Here is a 23,881-nt window from a genome sequence, read left to right as displayed (position 1 = left end):
ACGATGGAAAATACCATTACACAAGGCAACTACTGTGAAGAGAAGATCGACACCCAGATACAATAGTCGCTTGTTAGTGTATAGAGCTTGATACACATCTTTTTCATATTCATATTGTTAGACTTATCTCATTAAAACAGTTAATATTTAGAAGCACTATTATTCTACATCACAAAAGGCTACCCGGGAAATGGAGAAATTGTCCCATCCCAGGTGAATCACGGCTGGCAATCCATTTCTAAATATAGCCTACTTTGTATGCGATTGGCTGCGGATGACGTCATGTAGCGGAGCGCCACCGACAAGTGCTCTGCAATACGAAGGGAGACGAAAGCTGCTCGCTTCGGAGCGAGGCAACTGTTTGCAATGGCGGAGCCTAATTTTATCAAGTGTGTGGTGGTTGGCGACGGTGCTGTCGGCAAGACGTGCATGTTGATGAGCTACGCGACCAACAAGTTCCCCACGGAGTATATACCCACAGTGTTCGACAACTATGCAGGTAGGAATCGTCAGGTGTTTTACACCTGCCTAGGTCACCGCGTTAGGGGTTACCGTGGGGGGATTTCTGACCCCTCTTCCTGGTAGGGTCGTACGGTGTTATATAACCAGTTCTTAGAATGAACATAACATACTTTCTATAAAGAACAACACCGACAACATCGGAATACGATGTACAGATGTATCAGGTTCACCCCAGGCAGTGCTTGTTCTTGAGCGGGGTTCCAAGGAAGGTTTTGAATAGATATTTTAATATTTAATGTAGATAACGGTATCCTTTGTTGGGAGGCAGTGACAGTGAATGAACGTGGCAGTTAGTAGTCTCGACAACACATTAATCTCTATGAGTTGGCGGTGGGAATATATATGGTGGTGAAATCAACAGTTTTGTTGCAGCCAGTGGAGCTACCAACAGCCTCGTGTGTTATAAACTGTCGGTAATCACACCACCACGTTCGCTGTCAATTATTGACCTATTTGGTAGTTATGCCTCGAATTCCATTGAGCAGACGACACTATCAGTGGCTCCTCAGTCAATCTGACACGTGTAGATAACGCTAGACAAATGGTTTGTCAACAAGCTGTATAATCGAGTTAAGAGTGAATTGATTTTCTCGTTTTTTTAATGGTAAATCCTGTTGAAATTGTAAACATTACAGTGATCGCCTGTACTGGTTTGGTCAACATGTATAATCCAGTTAGATTTATAGTGAATGTTACAGATTTTCTTTCAATGATATTCTTTTCTAATTTGTAAACACATTGCTCGACTGTACTGTGTGCGTGCAGTTAGAAAAATGAATAATTATGTCGGAAACTAAACAATCGAGATGAGTTTCCGTGACGAATGTGTCAGATATGTCTCTGTCCCTTCGTATGACATCCTGACACACCTGTACCACAGGGATAAGCCTCCAGCTCACGTCCGGGTAACTCGCCATCACAGTTGGTTCCCGGTGTGCGAGTACACAAATATTTGTCAACAGTGAGTGAGTGTGGAGTGGTTTGCATACGTCTGCATGACCCAATTACATGGTTCGGTGAACAAAGATTCAACAGACGATATACTTGACTCCGTCCCCTTTCATACACAAACGACAGTCCGTCTTCTGACACTACCATGACACTAGCCTCTGTCTCTGTCATTGTCAGACGTCAGAAGCCGCTGTCGTGAGAAACGGACAACCCCTGGGCAATAATATACGGTGGTATCCTGTAGAAAGAGCAGACGACAGTGGTCGTGAACAACCCCAGAAACGGACATGTCAACAAAACTACCAGCTGTTTTTGCTGCAACCGCCTCCGATGATTTCCCAGGAGAACTTATCAGCGATGCACAGAAACATGACACAAAATTGCTTAATCCTCGGTTTCCTGAAACAGGAGATGCTTATTTCGAAAAATCTTTTCTTTCCTTAAGGATGTTACTATAAACTCCAACGAGTAAATTAACATCACTCCTACTGGAGCGGATACATAAACGTGATAGAGAGACTTTTGTGTGAGATTCTGATTCCTTCTGGGGCCAGTCGTGTATCATGATGCGATGGTCGGACAGGTCCTGCTGCACATGCAAACTTGTTGGTTCCGGCAGATAATATTTAACAATGTGCTCAGCAGACGACAGTTAGCAGTGTTTTCTCAGCAGACGACACAGTGTGTACAAGCAGACGACTGTTTGCTGGTTATTCCGGGCGGTGTGGGAAATCCATTAACTATCTGACCCTCAACTAGGACGCCTCTTTAGAGCAATGTCGACGTGTTCTTGTGTAATTTGTCAATCTCTGAGCTGGGGATGCTAAGGAGGGTCCGGTGTTTGTATTAGCTACTAAGGTGCATTGTTCAAGGCAGCCACTAGAACATACAGCACCTACAGATTGGCAAAGTATGCTAATCAAAGAAGCTGCCTGGCTGGTGTAAAATCGTTGCGTAGACATTACACGTTTTATATCTATCGATTCCTGGTAACATGTCAAAAGTAACATGCGTAAATTTGATTGATTAGAAGGCAGTGCAATCTAGTTCATGCCACACAGCTATATCGGCCTGTAACCATCACCATGACAAGCGTGGTTCCCGCTGTTTCAGTTGTTCATCGCGGGACGAAGAGTTGGTAAATCTTGATTCCATAGCAATGATTGAGGAATGTGTTACTTCTGTTATCCTAAATAAGAAGACGTGGATCCTGTCGTTTCCATTGTTGGTCGGGCCAATGCTTGTGAGGTCTACCGTCAGTCAGCCCATGCTGGATATCCAAATGTGTGATATGTATTCAGTTCCCCAATGTAGGTATGGTAGAATGGGTATAGCCAACGTGGAATAATGAGTATAGCCTGTGTTGTACAATATGAGTATAGCCCATGGACACGTTTGGAGTCCTTAGCCATGCTTACATTTAACCCGTTGGCTAGCCTTGCTCCAAGGCTGTACTGAAAGAAAAGTCCATGGATGTGTAGTAATAATATCCTCCTAATAGGCACCGCCGTCATAGAGCTGGAATATTGCTGAGTGCGGCGTTAAACAACAAACAAACCTAATAGGCAAATCTATATATGTGGACAGTAAGAACTCCAGTCCCTTATAGGGACAACCTGTTATTATTTGCATAATCTAGAATTATGATTTAAAGTAATAATTATTGCCTTAGAGACTTGTGCAAGTCTAGCCGGTGGGACTCGGGTTGGAGACAGTATTTAACTGGCGATTACATTGGACCATGCGGTCAGACTCTGTGACCGGGTTGTAAGCGTGTCTTCGTACCCCGACAGCATTGTGTCCATTATAGACTGGCCGCCATCATATAGCTGGAATATTGCACACTGCGGCGTTACACTGTACTCAATCACCGACTCGTGCAATGATCTACTTAGTCCGAGTGCGTCTACCTCCACGCGTGTAGGGCCGTTAATTATCACGAAGCTTCAGGAACGCGCGTCAACTCCCACTTTCATTCCCGAATGATCGGTGACCTACATTGTGAGATGTGGTATAGACAGCATCTTACTTATTTCGTCGGAACGATCGTAAACAAACAACCACTAGCATACACATCGGGGATAAAATATTTGCCTTTAAAGTAAACATAAAAAAGTTGTTGAAAGTCTCCAAAACCGTGGCAAGTCCTGTGGTTCGTTGTGCAAAGCGTCGTCTGAGACGAGCGGAATGGAGTCGAGAAGCATGTGTCTGGAACACGAATGTCAGCAGCACACAGGCGCTGCACAGCCCCCCCCCCCCCCCCCCCCCCCCGACCTGCTGTGACGAGACGAGGGAGGGAGAGGACCAGCCTGTTTTGGGGAGGGGGGTAGTTCTTCGTCATGTTTGTGGAATACATGTATTTTATGAAACTAAACCATTCTAGATTATAAAAAGCAAGGGCAGAAATCAACATGAGAATTTACGTTTTTTCAGAGGAGAGACATGTAGTGTGAGAACAGATGTTATTGACTATATCATCAGGGGGGCGGAAGGGGGTACACGTCGGTGGCTCAATGGGACATACGCCATTTTGCTGTCTCACTTGTGGAATTTCGATGTTGGTTAAAATGTGTTGGATACACTATGAATGAGTGAGTGAATATGGTTTTACGACGCTTTTAGTAACATTCCCGCAACATCAGCAAGAGAAATGGACGGAGGGGATGGATATTGAAATTATATTTGAATCTTGCCAGTTTGAAATTAATTTGTATCTTTATTCTCAATAACGAGTAGTAATTTTAAAGCCTTTGTTTTCCTTTACAACAGCATTCAAGCAATACATGTTCAATGTGAATAATGTATGATAGTATATACGACTGAAGTTCAACACAGAGATTATAGCGTATCTAGGAACGTGTATAGCATAGGCTCGTTTAACCCAGAATAGCAATCACTGAAGTGACGGGCATGTCAATTCTCCCCTGTGACATTTGAAATGTGCATTACCATTATACTGTGACACATGTCAGCTGATCGCCCCAACTGGCCAAGAGCAGAATAGGTCGTGTAAATACGACTGAATTTATCTGTCAGCGGCGGTAGACAGAGTCTACACCGGAACCCTAGTGACATGACGACGCAGGTGCGTTTGACGGGTCTATCTATGTTCAGTTTGGTTGGTTGGTTTGTTGTTTAACGCCGCACTCAGCAATATTCCAGCTATATGACGGCGGTCTGTAAATAATCGAGTCTGGACCAGACAATCCAGTGATTGATATCATGAGCATCTATCAACGCAATTGGGATCGATGGCATGTATCAACCAAGTCAACGAGCCTGGCCACCCGATCCCGTTAGTCGCCTTTTACGACAAGCAGGGTCACCTTTTACGGCAAGTATGGGTTGCTGAAGACCTATTCTACCCCGGAATCTTCACGGGTCTGTTCAGTTTGGATAACCCATCTTACATACATACTTAAATTGGGAATTTAGAGTGCGCTTTATATGCGTATTTCCCGCACGGGCCCGCCAGGCCATTTAGTGATTGGTCGAAAAGGGTATGTCCGAAAAGGTGAGGCAGGGGGAGGTTTTAGGGCTGCTAACTTAATTTTGAACCATAACCTATCGTCTTCGGCGGTGATTTATGCTGGCTGTAGTGCGCTGATATCATAGCCCTGGTTGTACATTACACTTGTCAAGCTGTATATTACAGTGTTTGGATCAGACTTGACAGGCACCTGTCAGATCGGGGTTGTTCATTACACCGAAGATGTGTAGCCTCTTTGCGTTGGTACTGTACTTTTCTCCCCAGATGCGAAGTGTCATGACAAGTAGCCGTTTGATGTTTGACCTGTTACGACATCGACGACTTGTACTTCACTTTACGTACCTGTCAATCAACTTGAAGAGTTGTGTCACGACTGACAGGTACATATCAAACGGGCACCTGTCGACCACGTATACTACTGGCACTAACACACTTATACGGAGGAAGAGCTGTTTTGGACTACTTGCCGATTGCTGAGAGTTTTTTGGGGTGTTTAGTGTTGAAATGGAGTATTACACTGACGTCTACACTTTTATAGCCTCTCGGTTGGTAGTTCATGTTCATGATTTGTTTACAGTGTAAACATTCAACACCGAACTACATGACAAACTAAGCCTGTTTGCTTTAACTGGACGCATGTTGATTCATAATTCGCAGTCACCAGTTTCCGTGATTGTTTTGGTTTTGTACTGTTCTGAAACATCGTGGTGAAATAGGACTGGCAGTATTAAGGAGCTGATAAACTGGTCGTATACCTCACGACACCTCCAGAGAGGATGAGGATGCGTGTCATGTTTTGTTATCAAAATTCGGTCGCCAATTATCCGCTGTGAAACAACATGTGAGTGATGAAAGGAATTATTAATTCAATTCACTTTCAGCATCCATTAATAACATCCCGGGGTGACCTCTCTCCACATAGGCGTTAATGGCGGATCCTTTTGCATTGACCCTGAGACCCGGGCGCGGGAGAACGCCGCGTTAAACCCTGTGTGCTTAACAGAATGGTCATTATGATCTGAGTGGGTCCGGCTGTCCGGTTGTGACAAATAGCCAAGAGTTGTTTTCCTGCCTCTTACTGTCACCACCAGGCGTGACGCGGTCAGCTGGAGGCGACGTGGTCACAAGTGCAACATCACCGTGATACCACACCACTGACGTGGCTGTGAGAGTCGGCGCGACCGCATCTACTTCCAAGAGTGAAGGAGAGAGTGATGCGCCGCTTTGAACATCACTTCAGCGGTGTGACGGGGCACAAATGAGATCAGAACGCTGTACCCATATGGGGAATGAGACCTGAGTGTTCTGTCGGTGTGACGAGCAAACACTTTACCCACTAGGCCACCCGACCTCCCCGTTTCTTCGGGAACATCATGAAATTGAAGTTGAATAAACTATGTTTAAGTATATTGTCACTGGCGAAAGAGAAGAGTGTTCATCCACCATGCGGACGTATTCAGCGCACGTACGTACCGACTTACCGGCGTGTTCAGGGCATGTACGTGCCGACCTACCGGCGTGTTCAGCGCACGTACCGATCTACAGGTGTGTTCAGGGCATGTATACGTGCCGACCTACCGGTGTGTTTAGGGCATGTACGTATCGACCTACCGGCGTGTTCAGGGCACGTACCGATCTACCGGCGTGTTCAGGGCATGTACGTGCCGACCTACCGGCGTGTTCAGGGCACGTACCGATCTACCGGCGTGTTCAGGACGTGTACGTGCCGAGGCGTGTTTAGGCATGTACGTACCGACCTACCGGCGTGTTCAGGGCATGTACGTGCCGACCTACCGGCGTGTTCAGGGCATGTACGTGCCGACCTACCGGCGTGTTCAGGGCACGTACGTGCCGACCTACCGGCGTGTTCAGGGCACGTACGTACCGACCTAGCGGTGTTTTGAGGACATGTACGATGTGCCGCTGGCTCGGTCGCCCAAGGCAGACAGGAAGGATGCACCTCTGATTGACGCGAGTGCTGTCGGACGTGGTGGATGCCATCACCATGGCTCGGTTACACCACCGGTGTCGTCATCTACTTCACGGCTGCTGGTGCCCCCACAAACAATCACTTCAGTCCGGAAACACTGGGGTTCAGAAAAATACACTCGATAGCCTACAGGCGGACAATAGAACTATCGACGGCATGCTTAGTTCCGAGAACCTGTAGACAGACTACATCCCCGTATCGTCTTGTCGTAAGGGCATTATAGCTACACAGTGTGATCATAATGTTTTGTCATTTTAAAAATTGCATCTGTCACGTTATGGAATGTCTCTGCAATAAATATTATCTATCTAGCTGATTATTATCGTGTCCCGAGGGCGTAGATCGTGGTGTATTAACTGGCCCCTGCCCTTAAGATGGAATATTGCTGACTGAGATGTAAAACAACAGGGCCCGTGAAGATCCGGGGTAGAATAGGCCTTCTGCAACTCATGCTTGTCGCAAGGGGCGACTAAAGGATCGGGTGGTCAGCCTCGCTGACTTGGTTGATACATGTCATTTTATCCCATTTTATCCCATTTGGCCTAGGTCTATGCTCATGATGTCAGTCGCTGGATTGTCTGGTCCAAAGTCGATTATTTACACAGACCGCCGTCATGTAGCTGGAATATTGAAGAGTGCGGCGTTAAACACCCACCAACACCCAACCAACCAACCAACCAACCAAAAAAGAAAGAAACAAACAAACAAACAAACAAGTAAAACAACAGTCACTCATTTGGTAAAGAGCATCGCGGGTCTCTCCGGGCGCTCTGGTGTCACCCGCCGTGATATTGCTGGAATATTGCTAAAGGCGGCGTAAAACCATACTCACTCACTCACTCACTCTCCGGGCGCCACCTCTGCCTATGATATTTATTGTGTACATTTGTCGAGCACAAAACGTATGCATCAGACTCTGTCGAGATGCTGCTTCTCTACGTGATTAAGATGAAACTGATGCTGGACGCCATGACAACACGGTGATACTACTGACCACAGCGTAAACCCAATAGGGTGGGTTGTGTGGCACAGTGGTGAACGTGGTCGCTGGTCACATGATAACCCGGGTTTAATTCCTGAGGTAGGCACAACGTGTGAACCCCATGGATCGTGTGCTCCACTCTAAATATTTTGCTGAGAGCGACTTCACTTGGGTCTGTTGTTCTCCGCAAGCAGAAATCCGACACGTATTTTGGAATAAAACATAGTTTCTGAATGATATACGAGCAGAAGCACATAGGTTAAAATACAAATGAACTTTAACTAAACCTGTTCTTATAGCAAGTGGATTGAAACAGATGACAGGCGTTCTACTCGTCTACTAAACTGACTCGAGAGGAATTTATGTTGACACATGAATTGAGACTGATTTAGATGATTTACATGCAGTATATTTCCATCTCGCTATCGACTGCTATCTCGGTCTCTGAGCAAACGCAACGCCGTCAGAATACACATCGTATTAATGGGTTGTGTGCACACCGTTTAATACATTATCATCGCCGTCTACGTTAGGCCCTATCGTCCGTTATACACTGTATTTGGGAACGCTGCAAATACGATGTAGCATTTCTGGCCCAATAGTAGTTTCCTCTCCAGTTCGCACTGACCCAGTTCCTCGCTGCCGCGCTAATTGTTTTGTGTCGCCTATTAAATATGTTCTGTGGGGATTAGCCGCTGTTTCATTATCAAATATTATGTCGACGTTTAGGGGTATTTACTGAGCAGAATCTGTCAGGAAACTGTCACTCCGGTCGTCACAGATCGCCCACAGGGAACTGGCAGTCCCGTAGCGCGTCTAAAACAACATAGCGAGAGTTAATGATAGATCTGCTGGAAGCAGACGATTGATGGCCTCAAAGCAGACGATAACAATACGTATTACAGACGACTGGTCGTATATAGCAGAATATGGAATAAACCGATGTCATAACATGGTTCTTAGAGTTGATCCAGCAGACGATCACTATACTGTTGTAGCTAGGCGGTGTTCACTTTGTAGCCGACGATATATTCGTTCTAGAGGAAGCCGCAGATGAAATGTTGTTGGAGCTGATGATGTTGTTTGAGTTGCGTTGCTTGTTGTTGCAACAGGCGATACTTCCGATAGGAGGTACAGCGCCATCTGCGGAAAATCACAGACTCGACTGTTCTGGCAGTTTTCGTAACTCTGTGCCAAAGATCATAAATATATGGCATTCTGTGATTGTGAGTCTAGGGAAGAAGAAGGGTAGGGTGGCTTGACCGGCTACATATTGTTTGAATTTAACAAAAACTGGACATAAACGCAATAGTATGAGTAGATACTGGTGTGTACACGAATGCACATGACATGTACGAGTGGTGTGACTTGAGATGGTTCGTTCCGTGTAGCGGAGATGGAGCAGTGGTGTCGGGTGCCACAGTGAAGGTCCAGGCACTCAGGCCAGTAGACACCAAATGCAATCTTAGCTCCGACTGTAGTTACTCCCATACTTTAACACAGACTAAAGATAGTCATCGCGCTACATAACCATCCGCATTCTAGTGTAGTGAGTGTGGCCATCACGACTGATTTGAGTGCACCGGGTCTTATCAACAGACATGAAATACAGTTCCATCGCTCCCTCATTCAGTTCACTCACTCACAGTGGAGACCAGTGAAGATCCGGAGTAGAATTGATCTTCAGCAACCCATGATTGCCGTAAAAGGCGACTATGCTTGTCGTGAGAGGCGACTAACGAGATCGGGAGGTCAGGCTCGCTGACATGGTTGATGCATGACGAATGCTCATGATGTTCATCACTGGATTGTCTGGTCCAGGCTCGATAATTACTGACTGCCATCATATTGCTGGAATATTGCAGAGTGCGGCGTTAAACACCAAGAAAACAAACACTCACAGTTGAGAACATTTAGTTAGTTGCTTGATAAAAGCCAATGTTTCATGTTAATTGTGAGCAGCTCTCCCGTCACGGATTGCTCCACTTGCAGGGAAAGACTCAATACCACCTGCACGGACGTGCCTCGGCACTAATCAATACCGACCCGTGAAGGTCCAGGGTAGAATTGGTCTTCAGCATCCCATGCTTGCCGTAAAAGACGACTTTGCTAACGGGATCGGATGGTCAGGCTAGCTGACTTGCTTGATGCATGTCATCGTATCCCAATTGTGTGATATCAATCACTGGATTGTCTGGTACAGACTCGTTTATTTACAGTCCGCCGTCATACAGCTGGAATATTGCCGAGTTCGGCGTTAAACAACAACCAAACTAATCAATACCCAGTGGGGCTTGTGAGGGGCGGGGATATCTATGGTCCTCCAACTCCCCCAACAACGACGTGGAAAGTTTTGTTGACATGCTACATAGCGCTAAGGGAATGCACTGCATCACTGTAACCGCAACATTCCCAGTAACGTGCTTCACATTGTCAACGTTGTTAACGCACCAGGTGCAATTTATAACTGCTCATATCTAATTATAGCAAATCAAGCCATTACGTTGCCGCAATCAATCACACGTCGCTAGCTTCCGCTTTGAAGTTATCTCAATACACTGGCACTGTTAATTAATACATCAGAACCTGTCCGCAGAGTGGTGTAGCGGTACTGGTAGATAGAACCTGTCCGCAGAGTATTGTAGCGGTACTGGTAGATAGAACCTAGTCGGCAGAGTAGTGCAACGGTACGGCTATATCAGGTATAGTAGACAAAGCCTAGTGCCTGTGTATTGACCTAAGCTGGTTCCCGGCTCCATATGCGCATCGACTTGCGCCTTATTGCGATATTAGAGACGGGGCCAAGCTGACGGCTACACCCGGGCCCCGTTCCACAAAGCGAACGTAGCGCAAAGATATCGTATGTCCATTCTTTGAAATAGACTTATGACAGTCGTAGTTCTACGATCGCAATGTGGAACGAGGCCCAGGTCAAGTAGACAGAACATAGTCAGCAGATTGATGCAGTGTATCTACAGGATCAAGATCAAGTGCTCTTGGGCACGCCAGAAACCTATGATTGTGGGTTCGAATCCCTGTTCGCCCAGATTATGTTTCTTGGTTTGTCAGCACCATACCAGTGCTCGAGGGTTTCAACAAAGTGGTAAACATCTAAGACCTGCATCACTTCGGGCTTTCCTCCCACATCTGGGAACTTAAAAGCGGTGTGTTTCTCGATCGTAAATCCGGGTTAGTAGAGGTCTTCAGCAACCCATGCTTGTCGTAAGAGGCGACAAACGGGACCGGGTGGTCAGGCTCGCTGATGCATGTCATCGTATCCCAATTGCTAGGATCGATGCTCAAGATGTTAATCACTGGATTGTCTGGTCCTGACTGATTATTTGCAGACCGCCGTCATATAGCTGGAATTTTGCTTATTGCGGCGCTAAACAACAAACAAACGAACTTACATGCTAAAAGGATTGTCTTAGCGTATTTTGATGGCTTTGTTCGGTGCTCATACTATCACCCATTTGTTTGTCCGACCCACTTTTACAGCAGTCGTGATATAACTAGACTATAACTGACTGCGGAGTTAAGCATGATTCACTCACCGACTGATGACACACAAGGTATTGGATGCTCGCGGGATGTGCTATAATTTTCATATTTCCCTAGATGTACATGCGAATTTATTACCTCATTGTTACTGAGTACTAATCTTAAGTTGGTAGTGCGCATATTTTCTCGTGCTAGACATCATGGAACAGTTTTGTGTTTGGTCGAGTTGTGCAGAACAGCCGTCCTCAATGACCCCTTCTCTTGTATTGAGATGTAAACCTAGACTTAGTGCATGTCGCCTCTTGTATTGTGTGTACACGGTGTTGTCAACTGTCACAATGTAACTCGATCTAGGTGCAGTGGCGACTGTATACTGGTGGGGGCAGTGACTAATAGTTTCATTGTGAAAGCCACACAAAAACACAAATTGTTTCTCATCAACGAAAATCCTAAAAGTTGATTCGGCGGAAGCTAGGGCGGTTTGGTGCAATTGTGGAGTGGTTGGTGAAGTTAAGTTTAAAGATAAGTTAAAACCCCACCTCCCCATTACCGATCAACCCTGTTACACGTTTACCTGTTTTGACAAGTTTTTATGACTTAAAGCCCTTTGAACGCACGTGATTCACTTGTACCAATCAATCAAAACGTCAGACTTGGAGATTTCGATGTTGTTTGTTTGTTTGTTGTTTAAATTGCACTCAGCAATATTCTAGCTATATGACGGGGATCTGTAAATAATCGAGTCTGGACCAGAGAATCCAGTTATTTACATCATGAACATCGATCCACGCAGTTGGGATACGATGACATGCATCAACCAAGTCAACGAGCCTGACCACCAGGTCCCGTTAGTAGCCTCTTACGACAAGCATAGTCGCCTTTCACGGCAGGCATGGGTTGCTGAAGACCTATTCCACCCCGGATGTCCACGGGCCCTTCGATGCTATTTGTATAATAGGAATGTCATGCCTCCTTTATTTATCTCCCTGTGACTGTAGTTTTCTGATTGTGTTTCAGTGACCGTCACGATCAGGGACACACCCTACCAGCTGGGGCTGTTCGACACGGCGGGGCAGGTACGTACCGACAGACAACCCCTCCCCTCGGGGATACCGCTCCACTGTTGTAGGGGATGCTCACGCTCCCTCGAGCCCTGATTCCCGTACCACTGTAACACGGCGCCGTCATGTTCACCTCGACATGGGGCACTGGACAGACACATCGCTGTTTTGAACAAGGAAAATTATCCAACGTTATCAGCTACATTTCAAGTTGGAATAACCATACATAGCATCACAAACTACCTCAGTGCGGAAATCGCTAGCTTATCTAATCAATGTACCATATCTAGATTTTAGGTAAAAACACATACGTATAATGCAGTAATGTAACGTGTGTGGTCTTGTGGAGAGAGAGCGAGTATCGTTTTACGCCGCTTTTAGCAATATTCAAGCAACGTCACGGCGGGGGGGACACCAGAAATTGGCTTCACACACTACCCATGGAACCTGGGTCTTGCGTGATGAGCGAACGCTTTGACCACAAGGTTACACCACCGCCCCCTAGTGGATGGAACGTCTGCCTTGAGGTCGCGTTAAAATATGGTACTTGTTGTTAACCTGCCTGGCATTAAGGGGCTAAAACAAGGACTGGTCGGCTCGGGAGTCAGTATACTGTGTGTCTGAGTATGGTTAAACTGCGGTATTGCATATCAGTGAATTAGCACAATAAAACAGACATTAGCGCGCGCACGCGGACACAGACACACACGTACATACAGACACACACAACGTTAAACCCCATTTCACCTCGCCTCCTATGTAACGTGTGTCACAATTAGATTAAATAGGAAGTCCTTAAGAATGATATCAGCATGGATATCCATACAATCCGAATACAATCGTGTGGAATAAGTGTCCCTCGTACACTGCAGATTGACAGCGAGTCGTGCATATACACAATCAGCGAGACTCATCAGGTATTTATATTTAGAGATTCCATCACGATCACGCGAGACAGCTATGGGGGGCTAGAAGACCGCGTGTTGCGTTTCAAAGTGCGTGTTTATAAACACTGGTATTTCTGCGCTGTTTACGAGCCGTCATATCCATCCGCTGACGTCACCGCGAGCTCGCGATGAGATGTAGTGCACTTATCAATGTGCGCCCGTTGACATTGCGTGTTTGAATAAAACACATCAATACAGCTCAGTACACTGTCGTACAGATCTATAAAACTATCTTCATGGTCGTCCGTGTCTATAAACTTGGCTATTTTCCCTAGACAGCGTCATACATGTCTATATTTCCCCGGACGCGTGTACGGTATTCAGTAACTGTATGACACTACGCGTTTATACACGTCTATAACTCCGAACGTCGTCATACCAATCTGTATTTCCCTGGACAGTATCCTATGTCTATACTCCCTGGACGTTGGATTACGTGTCTATAAAAAAAATACACTTTCATACGCGTCCATGGCTCCCGAACATTGTTAAACAGGTCTATATTTCCCTTGAAACTGTTATTCTTGTCTATTTTTCCATTGATACTGTCGACCCGTGAAGATTCCGGGGTAGAATAGGTCTTCAGCAACCCATGCTTGCCGTAAAAGGTGACTATGCTTGTCGTAAAAGGCGACTAACGGGATCGGGTGGTCAGGCTCGCTGACTTGGTTGATGCATGTCATCGATCCCAATTGCGTGGATCGATGCTCATGATATCAATCACTGGATTGTCTGGTCCAGACTCGATTATTTACAGACCGCCGTCATATAGCTGGAATATTGCTGAGTGCGGCGTTAAACAACAAACCAACCAACCAACCAACCATTGACACTGTCATACATGTCAGTAGATATCTACTCACATCTATTAACACTGTGCACATCTATATGTGTCTATAACACTGTAGACCGCCTCCGTGGTCTAGTGGTAGAGCGTCCGCCCGGAGAGCGGAAGGTCCGGGGTTCGATCCCCGACCGCGTCATACCAAAAGACGTTAAAAGATGGCACTTGTTGTTACCCTGTCTGGCGCTCGGCATTAAGGGGCTAAAACAAGGACTGGTCGGCTCGGAGTCAGTATACTGTGTCTGAGTGGGTTATTCATGTTAAACTGCGGCATGGTATCTCAGTGAGCTAGCACGATAAATCGGCATCAGTCCGGTCTAGTACAAGCAGCCACACACACACACACGTGCATGCACGTCGCTATATCAGTGCAATAATCTTGGACGCAACGTTAAACCCCATTTCACCTCACCTCTAACACTGTAAATTGTTATACATCTCAAAGACGTACGTAGATGTATGTACGTCCGTGTACATCTCTATATTTTCCTAGACAGTTACTCATTCATTTAGCTATGTACACAATTACGTCACAGTTTAAATCTAACAAACGCCGAGTTGAGGACGCGGGCCTGACTTCAAGCCTCAAGGCGATTCAGGTTTTAGTATTTATGTACGCGGTTGATGGTATATATTCTGATTAGTCCGCCATGTCAGAGGGAGAATGTATGTGAGGGAGTGATGAACACCAGACTCCGCATCCCGCGGACATCTTGCTGACCTGAAGCAGTCACTCACAAACATCACACAGCGAAAAGGTCAGGGGTCGTTGAAGTTTTTGGAAATGTTTGGTTTTGTAGACTGGTTGAAATACTTCTCCAGCATGGTGCTATTCATTAGAGCTTTCATTCCGTGTTCCATGCCTGTGTCTGTGTGGGTTGTTATCCCCCGCCACGAAGTGGAAGGAAGATATAAGAATGGTCTTCCCGTCCGTAACGTTTCGTTTCCTGAGCAGAACTAAACAACCATGAGAGTTATCGTAACCAAACTTAGCACATAGATAGGTCTAGTGGTGAACTGGTGCCTTTTGATAGTTGATTTTTGATTTTCGAAAAAAAATGTTTTTCGAGTTTCCATTGCAACAAATTTGACTGTAGTGCTCGTTCCCGGAGCAGATCTTGTAAACCGTACAATATTTTTTGCCGTGCACACAACCAGACATGTCATATTGGTGGGTATAAGAGTATTTCGTGCTTGTTCATACATATTGACATGCTTCTGATGTGGCACACACGATGCTCGCTGGGTTGTCCAGGTGTATCTGCAGACACGTCCTCGCTACAGAGTTGTGTCCCTTGACGGCGAGGCTCTACAAGCTCTTGGTTTGAATGCCAGATTCACCAAAATTATGATCTGGTTTGACCATGCCCATGTTCCTTCAGTAGTTGCCGGCTAATATTTACTGGAATACTGTTCAAAACGACGTTCAACTCACTCTCACAAACGATACACGGTACACAATACTGCGCGGGAAGATCCAGCGCTAACTAAAGGCTTACCATGCAGGAAACAGATCATTTAACAATTATGAGATCTTCTTGGCTACTGACAATCACATGCGCATGACGTGAGCTTGTTACCCGGAAGTTATCGGCAACTTCCTGGGTCAAGGGTCATCCTGAATGTGTGTTTTCGTCAACAAGGAAATGGAACTAGTCCCAACATATTGTCGAGTCTTCGGTCAACTTTGTACCTGAACTTCAAATAATACAATCAAGTTCATATCATTTATTACTGTTTAAAATAAATTTGCTCTTATATTCTGACAAGTTCATGCATATACGTACGTTTATGTATACTGTGTGTGTGTTTGTGTTTGTTTGTTTGTGTGTGTGTGTGTGTGTGTGTGTGTGTGTGTGTGTGTGTGTGTGTGTGTGTGTGTGTTCGATATTATAGTGTTAGCTAGCTGAGATACCATGCCGTAGCTGTAATGGATACCCCACTCAGTCACAGTGTATACTGATTCAGCCGACCCGTCCAGGCAGGGTAACACGCGCCATCTCTTAACATCTATTTGGTATGACGGCGCCGGGGATCGAACCACCGACCTTCCGAACCACCGACCACGGAGGCGTTCCCATCAGATATGTTAAGAATTGTTATTTGTACATCCCAAAATATTACTTTCATTATCCCTGTGTGTTACATTGTACATCTATTTACCCCAACAATGTGTATAGATACCATTCTCTATTTTCAATGGCGAAATTGTATTATGAATTATACGGTCGATCTCATGGAGTTTCTACAAATACAATGTGTGTCTGTCTGTCTGTCTGTTATGTCCTCCACACAGTTTGACGGTATGTGTCTTTATTATATATATTATATGTATTTGATTCGTAATTATAGCAATAGCTAAGTAGCGATGAAAAACCGGACTCATTACCAATACTGTCAGTTTTGGTTTTGTTTCCGCTGTTGACTTAACAGGATAATTGGCCATGTAGCCCTAAATATTTCCGTGACATAATCAGGATTAATATAGACCACGGTGTTTTGTAATAAAGAGGGGAGGGGGTGGGGGAGTTATCATGTCAGTCATTCACCATTATTTTGCCTTTTACGACCAATGGAATCTGTCTCGGCAGATAATCAAGACTGGTTAATCTCAGGCGTTGATATTTTATATTTACTCTGGGGTTGGTTTGGAACAACAATGGGGCAGTCGGGTAGCCTAGTGGTGAAAGCGTTCGCTCGTCACGCCGGAGACCCGGGTTCGATTCCCGACATTTGTGCAATGTGTGAAGCCCATTTCGGGTGTTCTCCGCCGTGGTATTGCTGGAATATTGCTAAAAGCGGCGTAAAACCATACTCACTCACTCATTGGAGGAGCGATTACTTTACAGTGTTTGATGTCTGAATCTGTTTGTTTACCGGATTAATAATGGTTAATGGTTAATAATTGTACCCTTGGTCAAATTGTAAATATGATGTATAATGATCACAGATTGGGATATTTTCGAGAAAAACAAAACATGTACTATGAGTGACATAATTATATGCTTGTCCCTGCGTCAGTTCTGGGAGTATGGGTGGCCAAGTGGTCTGAGTCGCTGTGACTCACAAGGCAGAGTTGTGTCCCTTGCCTGTACCAAGATCTCCTGGTGGTGTCCCAAATTCAAGCTTGCGTTACTCTTCTGACTGTAAAATACCAACTCTGGACAATACAGACGAACCAAGCATGACAGGTCACGTAACGTCACTGTTCGATTCCCGATGTAACACCATACTCGGGCAACTTATCTCACCTCACCATATCGTCACGATTTTGCGGAAGTACTGCCGATGTGACGCAAAGCATAAGAATAAACTCACTCACTGCATCTTAAACAAGGAAGAAAACGCTATGCTGTGTGTGTTACCCTAGATATCAGTGTATAAGGATATACCTAGCCTTGTTCCAAGGCTGTACTGAATGATAAGTCCATGAGTGTATAGTAATTCTATCCTTATAATAGGCAAGTCTAGATAAAGTTTGAGGACGCCAGTCTTTTATCATCTTCCCGAGGCAAGGGAGTTAACTGACTTTAAAAGTCCAGTTTCCACCCTTCCCGAACTAAGCTGGAATTCCTGAGGTCGATCGTAGCGCCACCAGTGGTTATTACGAGTTATACCCCTTATAAACCTCTCCTATGGACCAATCAGATTCCACCTCTCGTATCACTTGCATTTGTTTCAAACAAAATGGCGGCGCCCAGTCAAGACGATCTCATCAATAATCAAGATCTATATTATGATAAAATGGGTCTTACATCCAGAAATGGATCAAATCACGTGAGCACCTTTATAAAAAACATGGATGGTCTGACATGTGTTTTATCTGTGTTGTAGGATGGTCCGACATGTGTTTTGTCTGTGTTGTAGGATGGTCTGACATGTGTTTTGTCTGTGTTGTAGGATGGTCTGACATGTGTTTTATCTGTGTTGTAGGAGGAGTACACAAGCCTCAGGATGTTGTCCTACACAGAAACCAGTGTCTTTCTGGTTGCCTTCTCGGTCGTCAAGCCCGATTCCCTGAAGAACTTGGAATACAAATGGATTCCCGAGATCCGCCATAACAGCCCCAAGACGCCATTTCTACTCGTGGGAACCCAGGTAGACTTGAGGGAGGATGAACCCACGAGGCAGAAGCTCCAGAAGAGGAAACAGAAGCCGGTGACAGTTGAGGAGGCGGAGAGAGTGTGTGACAAACTCGGGGGCAACTCCTATGTGGAATGCTCAGCTCTGACTAAGAAAGGTTTGAAGGACGTGTTTGATGAAGCTATCATTGCCGTCCTTGAACCTAAAGTGCAACCCAAGAGACTCGTGAAACGGAAGTGCATCATATTGTGATCACGTGACACTAGGCCAGGTTTGGGACCATCTCTGTGCAAAATATATATTTGATAAAACTATAGAAGAAACCCCGTCCTTGCCTTACAGTCGATGGCTGGATTGTTGCGGAAGCGGACGGCTGATCAGAACCAGTCCATAGAGTGAGGATATATGCCAGTAACCCTGTGATAGAGTGATCAGATGATGTTGGGGATATACCCGAGGCTGTGTGTGCTCGCAGGTGCGTGCAGGTGCGCGGGCTGTCTGTGTTGAGGAATGGAGCCTGTTGATGGAAGCAGTGCCACCAGGTTAGACCATGACGCCTGGCACAGTTGGAAGCAGTAGGGTATTTGAGTGCAGGGCCATTGGACCTGGTTGTTTCTGAATGGCATCAAAAAGGGCATCACGAGGACAACAGGAGTATCAAATGTGAACAGAAAGACATTCGGAAATATCAAAGACAGCTACACGGCGAGTGTGAAGTCTAGCGGAGTACCTCACATACGTGTGGTCATACTGATTCATACGACGTGTCATACTGATTCATACGACGTGTCATACTGATTCATACGACGTGTCATACTGATTCATACAACGTGTCATACTGATTCATTCGACGAGTCATGTCAAGAACTGGGTGATTATGGAATAATATTGTTGTAAAATAATGGAATAATATTACGTCAGAATTAAGATAAAGAGCTTCATAACACCGTTTCACAAACACACACTGATGGGACAACAGATATGAAAGCTTTTCCCGTTGCTTGGCAACAGTGTAATGAACTGATGAACGAGAATGTAAATAATCAACAGTCTCGTGGATTTCAAAATGTCAAATCTCTACTGCCAGTAATGACCGCGGAATCGCCCAGCCAGTGTATCGGACCCAAATATTAAAGCGTGGAACGGACATATTACAAAGTTATTATAATAAAGTTGCCATCAACGCTCATCAGTATTCTTCACCCGTGTCAGAGACGGGCTCGCTTCCATGAAGCGATCGTAACTTCCGACATCGTAACGTTGGAGTACCAACGTCATGGACGTACACTATCGCTCTGTCGAAAGTACCCGGATGGTTGGGTTTATGTACTTATTGGCACACATTGAAAACGTATAATCAACTTTTAACCCCGACAAGAAACCGATTTTTGCAGTAAATATTTACTCGCATGACCGAGAATGATGACTGTGACAAAATGACCCCGCTTTGTTTGATTATCTCACGCCTAAATACACAGAACAACTTCATTTGACTTTTGTGGTCATTTTGTAAAACATTTACAAAAAAATCGTATATGCGTTTTCAATGTGATTCAGTGTGGGTTTCATGTCATTGGACCAAAGCTTGATTTTAATGTAACTTGTTACCAACTTTTAAAGCCTGAAACACCCTAGTTTGCGTTTGCGTTTGCGTATTTGCGTGTACTTTATCCGTATCCGAAAAAAATCGATTTGGTATAAATAATGCTGGGTAAACACGTTCATTTCCGTTCGCGTATTGTGTGTGCGTGTCTACGAATGCGTACACGATTGAATTCGCTCCCGGAGCCAATTTTGACGCATACGCGTACGTACACGCGAACGGAAATCCTTAGGAGGAGTCAGCTGTGCGCGTGAATTTGACGTATTCGTTACCGAAGCATAGGCATAGCTCGTATGTAATATGTTTTGAAACAACGCATACGCAATACGCACAAGCAGAACGCACACGGACATACGCATATGAGTACGCAAACAAGTGTCTTACGCCTAACTTGCATTGTTGATGTTTTTCTTCACCATGTATTACCACCCCTCCACTGAGAGCTGATGCCTAAGTATTGTTTTGCATGTTTTCTACCTTTTTTAAAAATTTCTTACTCCAATGAATTTTATGTAATCGATAATGTATATGATATTATGTATGATAGCATTTCTTCCTTGGAAACACATTTTTGCCTATATTCCTGTTGGAGAGAATATACCTGTGTTACCTATAACATTATAATGGACTCGTTCATGTTTGTAGAGTTGCGTCCCTTGTGGTTTTGAATCGATTATGTTTCTAGGTTTGTCAGCATCAAACTTCGAACTTTCCTCCAACATTAAGCTGACACGCCGTGATATAACTGGAATACTGTTCAAAACGGCGTAAAACCCAACTCACTCACTCGTTTGCAGGCAACTGCTGAACGATATACTTTGTGTTTTAATGATTTGACAATAGAAATATGGGTTATCAATGGCGTGGAGCCTGGCACTCTGCTGACAGAATTAGTTATGGACCACATCCTTGACAGTGCCAAAGATTAATACACAGAGACAATATGGTATAACCAGAACTCGAAATATTTGATCAGATCTTATTCTACCGTAAACATTTTGAAGGCATGAAACTTCTTTAATACTCAAACGAAGTAAAAGGTCACCCGATTCTTTCATATTACCATACCGTGACAGATTAACTATAAAATGAAAGAATCGGGTGACCTTTTACTTCTTTTGAGCAGTATGCATGAGACAACCTTTGCACTACTAGAACACCGTGCTTTTTTATTAAACGATGGCAAAATATTTACAATTTCCATTGATCCCGCAAACCATCCGCTGTCACTTTGGCCTTGTATAAGCCAAACCGGTTTATCAGATCAGTGTTACCCAGGTTTTCCGAGGGCGGTGTTGACGGTAATTACACGGTCGTAGGTTCGAATCCCATGTTTACCTTGATTATGATTCTGGGTTTATTGGTTCCATATCCGTGCTCGTGGGTTTCACCAAAGTGGTACATTAAAAGTCGAGGACAATGCTCAGTACTTAAAGCAACGTGACCGTGTGGAGATAATTCCCTCTAGGCTATGGGACTATCAACTCGTGCTATGAAAGGCATTTTTCTTTGCGGAATTTGTTTTTCTCAGTTTCCTGTACACTGGGAAGTTTAAGCTGATTGCATGAAACTGAAACGTCGGTGTACCCGAGATAGCTGCGTCTGCGAGATGATGATAGCGATCTACATGGGATTAAGGAGGAAACATTTCGAGGTCAATCCTAATCCCAGATGCACGTGTGCTGCCTCAACACACCAGGGGGCACGGGTGGCCCAGTCGTCTAAGGAGCTGCGATTCGCTACGCAGACTTTCGTCCCTTGAGCACGCCAGAAACCTATGTTTGTGGGTTCGAATCCCGGTTCGCCCCGATTATGTTTCTAGGTTTGTCAGCACCATACCCGTGCTCGTGGGTTTCACCGAAGTGGTAAACGTCCGAGACCTGCATCACTTCGGGCTTTCCTCCCACATTAAGCTGACACGCCATGATATAACTGGAATACTGTTAAAAGCGGCGTTAAACCCAACTCACTCACACTCACTCACTCAACACATCACTTTTCGAAAAGTTTATTGTACTGGTATGTACAATGACGGAATAGATACAGTATGTATATAGTGTACATTATGCTCAGACTACGCAAGAGGTTTAACTAGAGACACAATCTTCTGTCCATTCTATTGTTATAATGCCATTGTCTCTGTGATATTTCAGATCATATTAATCAAATTAATGGATGTTCATTTTGTTAGAAAATGTCGCTTGGCAATACATTTTACAAGTCTGTGTCTGTTACAGTTGTAGATGTCGCTGTTGTCTTTCATTGTGTATATGTTCTAGTCTGGCCTCGTGAATACATAGTATAGAGTGCACTCGCCCACTGCCATCTGCCTATAAGCGACATGGCGGAAAACGTCGCCAGCAGTTGCGTTGTACAATGGTACAGAAGAGTCATCACCGGAAATGTCGCCTCTATCGTAATACGTGCATCGTTTTTATCTCCGAGTCGTGGCTATTCGCGTTGTTATTCGTATAGCCCAATCCTCCTATATCGAGGTGATGTTTTGAGTCCCATAGAGGGTGCTATAGACGGTCCCTGGGAGTACTGGCGATGTTGGTGAATATATTTTTCTTTAGCGGGCAAAAGTAACTGATAGTTATATAGTTCATAATAACTGAAGAGAACTAATAGTTATGATTTCATTCATTTCGATTTGTCAATCCGCTGACTAACAACACAAGAAACCTGTTTAGGGTTTAGAATAAGAAACAAGAAATTCTCGAAACCCAATTTAACACCAGTGCATGTGTTTGAAAGTTGCGTGGTTTTATAATAAATATCGCGTTTGGGTGACTATGGACACATGCAGTTACTTCTTTCCGCTAGTATAGTACATTGTGATCCTGTGTAGGAGGCTGTACGTTCCCACGGGTGCAGGGTGAGATCTAGCCTTGCTCCAATGCTGTACTGAAAGAAGGGTCCATGGATGTGTAGTAATTCTAAGTCTAGATTTTTGGACTGTACAGGACTCTAGTCTCTTATAGGGACAACTTGTTCTTATTATTTACTGTTAAGAAATTATGATTTAAACTAATAATTATTGCCTTAGAGACTTGTGTAAGTCTAGGTTAGATCTAGACGCGGTGGTACTCCAGATCAATACTCATGTACCCGGGGCTCGCGCCATGCTGCCGACCATGCAGTGTATGGATAATATTCTGATGAGTGTCTCTGTCGAAATCCGTGCAACATACGGAAACTTCTTTAGAAGAAATACTGTCATACTGAAGTTACCAACTGTCCCAAAACGATTGATGATATATTCCAAACATCGATACGCTTTATGAAGAACTCAAAGCCGATTGTTCTGTAGTTTTATTTTAGCGTTATACCCAAGGTGATATTTGAAGCAATAAGTCAGAATCTCCCAGAAACGTTGATGTACTATTTGTATATTACCCGGTGCCCCAAATATCATCTCGATTGAAATGAGTATTTGTTTTTCATAGTGAATACTAGTTCGTACTTGCAGCACTATGCATACTCCAGGTATTCAGGTAATGACGTCACCAGACGTGACGCTGCAGGTGGTGTGGGGGACGCCAGCATGTCAGCACATCCACCCAGCCACCCAGCAACAGTACAGGGAGCAAATGTCTGGGGGCACATTGTCATGGCCGGTGATTCGTGTTTCTGTTACGTGCTTCTTATCCTTCAGAAAGACATTGATAATGTAACGGCTGAAGACACGCTGACGTACACCTGCTTAGATCGTTCTCTCTCCAATATGTTGATCTGTGAACATACATCTACTGTATCACGTCGTTGTCATAATCAACTATTTTATACAGACAATAAAACACACTCAAATAAGACACTTTCCGTTCATTTGTTTTGACGTCTTACTCCTTATGTTACACTGATCCCATTCACACCACGGGGAGTCACGGGCAGAATAGGTCCCCGG

General features: G+C 44.7%; 1 protein-coding gene across 1 annotated transcript; it reads left to right on the top strand.

Moving 5' to 3' along the window:
* Positions 1-308: 308 nt before the first annotated feature.
* LOC139441964 (cell division control protein 42 homolog) lies at positions 309-21,439 on the top strand. The gene is made up of 3 exons (XM_071222709.1): positions 309-499; positions 12,454-12,512; positions 18,222-21,439. Exons 1-3 carry the CDS (start codon positions 367-369, stop codon positions 18,621-18,623), a joined length of 594 nt encoding a protein of 197 aa, XP_071078810.1. The 5' UTR covers positions 309-366; the 3' UTR covers positions 18,624-21,439.
* The last annotated feature ends 2,442 nt before the right edge of the window (positions 21,440-23,881 follow it).

Source organism: Haliotis cracherodii, unplaced genomic scaffold (genome assembly GCF_022045235.1).
Source record: "Haliotis cracherodii isolate W230 unplaced genomic scaffold, xgHalCrac1.p SCAF_5, whole genome shotgun sequence".
Classification (NCBI taxonomy): domain Eukaryota; kingdom Metazoa; phylum Mollusca; class Gastropoda; order Lepetellida; family Haliotidae; genus Haliotis; species Haliotis cracherodii.
Note: the sequence above shows the minus strand (reverse complement) of the source record. Positions and strands in the feature narration are given on the sequence as shown.